Raw genomic sequence first — 9598 nt, forward strand, 5'->3', positions numbered from 1 at the left:
CCCCCCCCCAAAAGAAATCTAACTCCGCCTCTGGCAATATTTTCTCCCTCCGGCACGGGTGGCTGTCTCTTACCGCATCGGAATCTTTACTCTGAGGTAGCGATCCACAGCAATGGCCAGCAGTGCCAGGATGGAGCTCTCAGTGAGGATGAGGACAGGACATGCCACCATCAGGCAGCTGTAAAAATGTATCTGTGGTCCAATGTTGATGATGATGGCCAGCGGGATGACAAGGGCTCCCACAGCTACATCTGCAACGGCCAGGGAGACGATGAAGTAGAAGGTGGCATCCCGCAGGGCCTGGTTCACCTTGACGGCCCAGATCACCAGGATATTCCCAGGTATGGAGACAAGGGCGATCAGCACCTCGATGGTGATGTAGGCAGCCTGGAAGCCCGAGATGTGATGCGGCATGATGCTCTGAGAAACCCTTGCGCTGCCTGAAAGGATCAAAGGAGCCATGTGTTTTGAAGATAGAAGAGACCACCAAAGTATTCAAAACCCAAACAGCTTTAATTTTTGCATTTCTTCGCTTAGGTGTTGCTTTCATACCCCACCTTTCATCCTCCTGGAACCCAGGGCAGCTAACAGCAACTAAAACCATACAAAAATATATCCACGTTACAGACATCCAAAATAACCTCACAATCAAGCATTACCAACTTTTAAAGTAGGAGTCATATAGCCTGACTCTATACTTCAGTAAGTTTACAGATTTCCTTGCATGCCACATTTTCCTTCGCACTGCAAAACTCCTCAGATGATTTCCCAGAGCTGGCAGATGATGGCCCTTTGTTCTTTCCATACCATTGACTGTGCTCCGACTATTTCCAACTCAAATTTGCCGTCCCTCTGATAGCCTGGTCACCACCAGGAACTTCACACTAAGAGGCTGTGCAATTGCGTGTGTCTGCTGTGCAGAGAACCTGCCCTTCTGCCCATATTGGCTGCTGCAATGAGAGATTTAGGATTTCACTGTTGCCACCTCTGGTCCCTGTCTCTCCAGTTAAGCAGCCAGGTAGTTTTTAAGCAGCAATAAGAGAGCATCTGTGAATGCTGCTGATCAGTCATGTGGTTGCAGAAGACTAGCCTTATGAAAGTTCCTAAGAGAAGTGGTCACCCTTGTCCACACATGCCTAGTTCCAAGATTCTTGTTTAAATAAAAATAGATTCCATTGTATCTACAAGATTATCAGGCTTTGGCAAACTTCCAAAGTATTCCCCCCCAAAAAAAATATATCCCAGGATTGCAGTCACTGGGGATGTCTTTTATATGCTGGCTTCATGGTTTACAATACCAGAGAGGAGGATTTTGTCTTTATGTAACTAAAGCTATACTGATAATTTGCAAATGCTCCAAGTGTCCCTATTTAACAGGGACAATCCCTGTTTGTCCCACATTTTCTAGAAACCTCTCTTCCTGGTAAATCACATTCCATAGCTATTAGTAAAGATGGCTGATTATTAACTCCAGAATCAGGGATAGCATTCCTCTGAATACCAGTTGCTGGGAAACAGCAGGACCGCCTTAATGTCCTGCCTGCGGACATCCCATATGCACCTGGTTGGTCAAGGAAGAAGACAGGATGCTGGACTAGACTGGCCAAAGATGGAGAACCTGTAGCCCACCAGATGTTGGAGTTGGATGGGGGTTGGATGGGAGTTGTAGTACAACAACATCTGGAAGACTGCTGGTTCACCTTCCCTGGGACAGGCCTTTGTTCTGATCTTGCGGGGTCTTCCTTACATCCCTGAAATCCCTGTTTTCTTCCTATTTTATTTATTGCTCTATTTATTTTATTAGGAGATTTCTGTACCGCCCTTCACCAAAAATGGTCACAGAGTGGTTTACAAGGTACGATAAAAAACATAATGCACAATAAAAAGAAACATGGAAATAATTATGATAAATAACATAATTAATTGCATCACTGAAATGACTTAGCCCAGCAGCCTCTTAAAGCTGGACCAAAAATAGTGTTCTTTTTTTACCTTGCAATTAAAAGAATGTAAGGCTGGGGTAAGATGCACTTCAATAAGGAACCCATCCCACAGATGTGGAGCCAACACCAAAAAGGCTCCTCCAGGGGTTACCACTGGCATATTACACTGACCATCAAATTTAGGACAGATTTAGGTCGATATTATTAAGGTGGCAGTGGATTAATGAATTTGGAATACCCTGTTGTTTCTCTGCATTCTTTATGATGCTAACCTACTTGCTGTGGGAAGCTATGAGAAGTGCTCCCATGGCTCCAGACGTTCCGCTCTTAAGTGTGGGGCTGCTGGGCTTCGCAAGCTCCCTTGCCCCAGAAAAGATATTTGGGGTGATTCAGCCCCTGAGCTGTTATATCTCAGTTACATTGGGAAGTAAGTCAGTCTCACCAAAATCAATGGGACTTCGTTCCGAGTGCTTGGAACTCAGCAGGAACAACAAGCCAATCAATTACCATTCAATAACAATGTAAAGCATCATTTTGCATTTGCCACTAATGCAGGGCAGCTATATTGTTGAACAAGCCTTCCTTTTCTTCAGCACAGCAAGTTTATAATGTGTCTGCCTGCCTGCCTGTCTGCTTCTCCCTCTAGTAATATAGGCTTGTACCATTACATTTGTATGAGGTATACTTTAAACAGCACTTCCCAAACTTCCTCCTAATGCATTCATTTTCTCTCTCTCTCTAGGAAGCATCAGGCGGAGCCAATTAACACCTCTTTTTTGAAATGCAGGTCAGAATATTGTTCAGCTAGCACAGGGGTGGGGAATTTTGGGGCCTCTGGGTGCTGCTGAACTACAATTCCCATCAGACCCAGCAATCATGGCCAATTACCAGGGATGATGGGAGTTGCAGTTCAACAACATCTGGTGGGCCTAAGGTTCCTCACACCTGATCTAGCATAATAATACCTTTTCTGCTGGATTAGAGCTCTCCAGAGTCTTGGGAAGGGAGAAGCCAATTACATCACCAGCTACCTAGTTCCTTTTTTCAACTGCAGATACCAAGGATTGAACCCAGGAACCTGTGCATGCAAAGCATGTGCTCTGCCACTTAGCTGCGTCCACTTCCCTTTTCTTTCCATATCACCCCAGCAAACCTGCAAGAGATGTGCTGTAGCCAACAGGGGAGACTTCTGCAAGTAACCTCTGCAGAACTATACTGCAGTATCCTGGCCATGCAGCTAGGTAGTTGACTGAGGCACACCATGCACACCATATAACTCATCTGCTAAAGGAGCTCCACTGGCTGCCAATATACTACCGGGCACCAATTGAGGTTTTCCTCACCAAATATATCTGGCAAAAGCTGGCAATTGTGTTTCTCAGACAGTGTGTTGGTGAGAATACCATATGCCTTGTGTCAGAAAGTGGGCTTTTAGTGTTGCAGTTCCAGCTCTCTGGAGTCAACTGCTAGCTGAAATCAGATAGACACCTTGTATCATGATATTTAGGGGCTCACTGAAAAATGGTTTTGCTGTTTTGGGAGTTTGTAGTGGTGGTTTTATTGTTTTGCAAGTTTGTTGCACTGATTTTATTGTTTTTAGAGCTTCTGTTGCTGTGTTTTATTCTGATTTTATCTTGTACACCTTTTGATGACTTTATGCTGTGAAGCAACCTATAAATTTCTTTAACTAGGGGCTGCTTGCTTTATTTCACCTCACTAGCCAGCCCTACGCCACCCCACCCCAGCCAATCACCCTTTCTCCTTAGACTTCATTGCCTGAGAAAGAAGCCTGAATTTTGAAAAAAGGCTTCTTTCTTGTGCTCAATGGCAGCCAAGAAGGAAGCTTTTCTCCTCATCAGTAGTGGAAGTGGCAGCAGTGGGACAAAGAGGAGAAAGGCTTTCTCTGCTTTGTATCACCCCTGGTGATGGTGGCCACTGGGAAGGAGAAAGGCTTCCAGTAGAGGTGCTGATCTCTTGTAACTCTGGAACTCACAGCACCATCTGTTGGCAGCCATGTGAACTACAGCGTCACGGCATCCTTATGCAAATACAGTATAGAAAGATAATAATACCCCTTAAAACTTAAAAAAATTAGTAAGATGTGTACTTCCAGACAGAAGTTGGAGAAATGGGACAGCCTATCCTATCTAGACAACAGAATCAGAGATTCACAAAAGAGTCAAGAATAGGGAGGAGGTGTACTTGCAGTAATCACTTCACAGACAAATATTCAATAGGTGGACTTGTGCAACCACATTCCACACATCAACCACAGCAGCAACTAAAGCACAATCCAAGGGATTTACCACCTGTCCCTGCCTACACAATGTTTCACTCATAAGGTGTGAATGCTTGGGAAAGGTGACAGCTCTGCAATATGAGTGCTATCTTGAGGGAAGACATGCAAATTGCACGCTACAGATGGGAAGCAACTGCAGATTTAGTGTGCAGACAAATGGGTACTGGAGAAAGTACACAAGTTCAGTTTTGGAGCCCCATCATGGTCTCTGATTAAACTGAGTTAGCATGTTCCTATGGTACTTCAACCTGTCCCCAGAAAAGCCTTCACACAAAGAGGTGTGACAAGCAATCTTGTGATAGGTGTTTGCATGCTTTGGTGCGACAGTCAAGGGTTCCTGTTGGATAGCAGCATGAAAAATAACACCCTTCCCTCCACACACGTATATATCCAGAGTACTTTTTGAACTGTGTTTTTTCTTCCTGCAAGGAGACAATCCTCACTTCCACTGCTCCTTCTCTCATTATGCTTTTACAGTTACAAAGCTATCAGTCCTGGATCAGGACTATAGGGCTACAAATGCAGCAAGTCATTCCCATTGTTCCAGAGAAACAATTACTTGTATACAAAGCCTAGCAAAAGCTCAAGCAGCAGCAGTAATAATAATAATAATAATAATAATAATAATAATAATAATAATAATGCAGTTTGTCTCTAAAATGCCACAATACTCTCTTTTGTTTACACCTTTCTATTTTGATTTTTTTCCGAGAGAAAGTAGATTTCATTTGGAAAGAGCAAGATTGGTGGCATTTCAAGGGACAGTGGCATGTGAAATCTCTATGGAGCAGAGAGGAGAAGCTTACTTAAGAAATAACGTCCTGATCTCTATAGCCATACGTTTTCCTGACCCTCACCCCTCTGACCTCTGACTATCTCCAGCCCCTCCCCTCCCCTTTAATCTCACTTTTCTCTCCTCCTGGAATTTCTTACTCTCTCCGAACTGCCCACCCCCGAATCCAAAATGTACAGCAGATTCCAGGCAAATATTTGTCATGCTTAGACCTGATTTCTGTAACAAAAGGCAGTCCTTCCTCACCGTGATTTCCCCTTCAAATGATACGCCTCCCTCTGCTGCTCTTGAACATTTCCCTGCCTCTAGATTAAACCCCACCGCTTCAATAAGCACATAGCAGAAAAAACCCTGCACAATGTGGTCAAAGAGAGAGTGACCCAAACCAGCAGGGAAGTACAAGATTCAGACTCACTTTCTCCTACACAGATTCCAGTGTGTGTTACTGTTTCCTCCTCCAAGTGAACAGTGTGTGTTACTGTTTCCTCCTCCAAGTGAACACTTCACACCCAGGGCAGGCAGGCTGTGGGAGCGTAGGTACCATTCTGCTCTCGGATGGCTCCGTTAGATCCCCGTGGCTCCTGGCATCCTGCAGATGAATGAAACCTGCCCTGCTCTCCCTACGGCATGAACTTTTACTCCCCTGATTGGAAGGAGCACTTGATTCACTGCAGTGTATTCTTAACTCTGATGCAGGCAGGCAGGCAGCTCTCATCCCCAAGTCTCCTCTCCTGCAGCTTCTAACCGCCTTTCAAGCTATCACATGGTCCAGCACACTGCACCGGCTGTGCCTGCAATATTTTAAAGAGGTAGTGGCCTGTTTTGTGCATGTGTGTTTGTGTGTCAGGGTGGAGGGTGGGGTCTGGCTGGCTGAACTGCAACAGAATGTTGCACCAGACAGAGCCACATCGGAGAGCTTCTCTTGCTTCCATATCCCAGAGTACTGAAATCCTTTGCTAAGAAGTCAGCCACTGTTGCTGCAAAATGCTTAATTTAAAATTTGAGAGGGCTCTTCTCTTTAGCCCTTGCTATGGCCGAACATGTTTCATCTACTCAGTACCAGAGAAAGAGATCTCTGCACATGTTCAGAGACACTTTTATCTATTAATGTTTCACCCATTCCAAGAAGAGATCAGAACCTTCCCACTCAAGCTCCCAATTTGGAACTGAGTCTTCATTGTGAAGTCTTTCTGGTCCTCCTGCCTTTTCTCAGGGTGAGGAGATCAGGGCAATCCCAAGGAGACCACTTTTCCACCAGGCAAAGCCAGGCATTGTCTCTGAAGCAATGGCAGCACATCAAGAGGCAGGAGCAGGAGCAGACTCAGCCCCCTCAGTAAGAGCACATGGCTTGATAGAACAGGCATACCCTCCAACATGTTTCGGGAGAAAACCAGGAGGTGCATCTTTCAGGGCCATGTTCCTGCACGAGTCACATGACCCAGAGAGACTTCCCTCACCTCTGTTCCAAAGTGTGCTGGGCAGGCAAAGCCAATTGTTGGAGCAACCTTGTACTGTACTTCCATTCATTCTCAGACCGCCCTGGCCTTATCCCTGAGGCTCCTCAACTAAGTTTCTTTGATCCTCTGGCACGTAAGGGAGTCTGGACTAATTTCTGCTCTTCTCTTGCTGAGTTTGCACCATCAGTCTGCTGCAATCAAGCTTGGCTTCTTTGCTTGCAAGAAAGTGCACCTGTCATCACTCTTGGGCTTCAGCTGACATCTTGGTTCCCTGTATCATCATTCTTCACACAAATTAGATTTTTTAAAAATATACTATATGATTATTCATAAGTGACAAGATGGTAATGTGAAATGAGGTGTTAGTTATGATGGGGATGTTCTGCCAAGCACCACTTTATTTACTGCATCTATTTTAGGGGCACCCTGAAAATTGTCTTCTTCTGACACGCATGTAAGGTGGTGGTGCAATCCACACCTCTTCACGTGGTCTGTTGTGGAAAGGGATGGCTATGTTATGGCCATTAGGAAAAGCTGTGAATGGCACAAAATCCTTGTCCTTCTTGCTTCTTATCACTGTACCAGAAAGGTAAGTGGCCGAACAGATAAGGCAGCGTTGTAAATCAGCCCTCAAAAGTTACCTGTCCAGTGTATGTTTGTTTGTTTGTTACTAGCTTCTTGGAGGTTGGCAGAAGATGTTTAGGGAGCTGCTTTTCTCTTTTGGGAGAGCAGAGAGGCTTCCCCTCTTCTAGCACCCACTTGGTTTCTCTCTTCCACCATGTTTGTGTGGAATTTCTAATTGCCGATGGTGACCAAACTAGAAATTGAAATTGACAGATTCTTACTGTGATGGCCTGGGATTCGGACTCGGAGGCTGAACCTGAGGAATCCCAGCCTGCACAGGAGTCCCCGCCTCCAGAACCAGCTGAGGCCTGAGCCTGAAGGGTCCTCACCTGTGCTGGATCCTCAGGTGCAGGCACCAGCTGAGTCTGCTCTGGCCCCTGAGGTGATGGAGGACCCATTGCCTGCAGGTGCTCCAATCTCAGCTCCGTCAGGGGAAGAGGAGGTTGCCTCTGGGTCCGGTAACTCTCCAGCCTCTCCTGAACTGCAGAGGCTCAGGGCAGAGAGGCGGAAGGAACTAAGTTCCTGCAGGATGAGTGCTCGCCTCCAGGCCAGGAGAGGCGAGTCACATGTGGACCGGGGCCGCCCTATGCCTCGGGGCAGATAAAAGCCAGTCAGCCCCAGTCCCAGGTTGCAGGAGCAATGTTGTTGCTAGCCTGTTCCTGCCTGCACCCTGTCCTGCTCTTCTGCCAGAGTTCCTGGCCCCATCCGACTCCCCGCCTTGGACTCAGCTACAGCTTTGATGGACAGCCTCCATACCGCACCATCGACCTTGGACTGGACTCGGACCTCGCCTCTTGCTTAGCCCCCGGGACCAGCACACTTACCGCCAAGTATCCAAAAGCACATGAAAGGGAGAGTGGGGCACCTTACTCTGTAGAGCAGCAGTTCTCAAGCTGTGGGTCCCCAGACATTGTTGGACAACAACATCTGGGGACCCACAGGTTGAGAAAGGCTGCTGTCGAGCTTCTAAGGATACTTTACTAACTAACGTCTAAAATTTTCTCCAGCTCTCCTGGATCTAACCAAAGACTCATGGAGTTCAGCACCCTGTTCTCCCTCTGGTCAATCAGATGCCGATGGGAACTCTGCAAACAGCTAATGTTCATGCAAGATGTTGGTCATTAAGGAGGTTGAAAGTTCAAAGTACTTTCCTACATTCATCCACACAACCACTGCCATTTTCATTTTACAGGTGCGAACAGAAATCTCACCTCCAGCTAAAAAGAATCCGAAACAGATGGAAGCAAGCACATTCAATATTCAGGGCTATGAACAGGAGGGATGGGGAACCTGTGCCCCCCCCCCCCAGTTGTTGCTGGAGTGCACCTCTGCCGCAATCGTAGTTCAATAACACTTGGAGGGTTGCAGGCTCTCCATCCGTGGTTTTACATTTGTATGTAAAAGTACGTGGTGTTTGGCAGACTGTAAGAAAAACATTCTGCTGGATCAAGCCATTGGTCCATCTACTCCAGCATCCTGTTGTTACCGTGGCCAACCAGATGTCTGTGGGAAGACTGCAAGAAGGATCTGAGCACAACAGAACTCCCCTCGCTTGTGGTTCCAGTAACTGGCATTCAGAAACATACTGCCTCTGACTGTCTTGGGTTGTATGCCTCTCACAACGGAGGTAGAAGAGAGCCATCGTGACTGGTAGCCACAAAGTTCAGCAAAAAGCAGTTCCGTGCTCCAAAGATTTTTCAGTCTAAATTTTTAGTGAGGGGAGGAAGGGAAGGCAGAGTTAAAGACAACAAAGGTGCACAAAAGCTGGTTCACCCCTTGGTATCATTGACTTCCCAGTTTCTTCCACTTCTGTGTGTCCTTTGCCATCCCCTCCCCACAACCCCCTGAATTTCTGGAGCCTTTGAGGACTTAGGTTTGCTTACAGTAAAGCTTCATATAAACTGACGGTATACTATGATAACATACGTCTGCCAAAGTTCTATTTTGCAGAACAGCATTCCTGTTGAGATATGACAGGTGCCCCCTATTTGTAGTTTCTGGAAACAATTGAATACATTCTTGTTTTGACAAGCTTCCCCAGCTGGAGTAAAAAGAAGAAGTAGATATCTGCTTTGGTTTGTGTTGGTACATGAGTTTTTTAAACTTAGTTTTAGTTGTATGGTTGTAAATCACCTTGCAATGTATATGAAGGGCAATGAATAAATTAAATTTAAAAAGCAATGGCAGCATTGTGATTTCCTGAAACAAAATGGGAAGGTCTGTCATATCCTTCTGTCCACTGATTGAATGTAACTTTGGCATTGCATTACTACAATAACGACGGAGATGTAGACACAGTCCATTACTGCGCTAGCCATCATGTATTATATACATTACAGAAATCCTTCAGGACCTCAATTAGAATTCGGTACCCTATCCATCATATGAAAGGCAGCTACTTTGTAAAGGCAGCTTCAGGAAATTCAGTGCATTAGGTGAAATCCAGCTGGTGGATGCAACACGTAGGTGAGAAACACACAGC

General features: G+C 45.9%; 1 protein-coding gene across 1 annotated transcript in view; it reads right to left on the bottom strand.

Moving 5' to 3' along the window:
* Positions 1-5486, bottom strand: part of ADORA1 (adenosine A1 receptor) — a 61207-nt gene extending 55721 nt beyond the window's left edge. Inside the window, exons 1-2 of the mRNA XM_082226984.1 lie at positions 5451-5486; positions 74-440 (exon numbers count right to left, since the gene is read on the bottom strand). Of these exons, the coding sequence (XP_082083110.1) occupies positions 74-414 (341 nt within the window). The 5' untranslated portion in view covers positions 415-440; positions 5451-5486. The remainder of the gene's footprint in view (positions 1-73; positions 441-5450) is intronic.
* Between the last annotated feature and the right edge of the window lie 4112 nt (positions 5487-9598).

The sequence above is a fragment of the Podarcis vaucheri genome (assembly GCF_965113315.1).
Source record: "Podarcis vaucheri genome assembly, chromosome: 6".
Taxonomy (NCBI): domain Eukaryota; kingdom Metazoa; phylum Chordata; class Lepidosauria; order Squamata; family Lacertidae; genus Podarcis; species Podarcis vaucheri.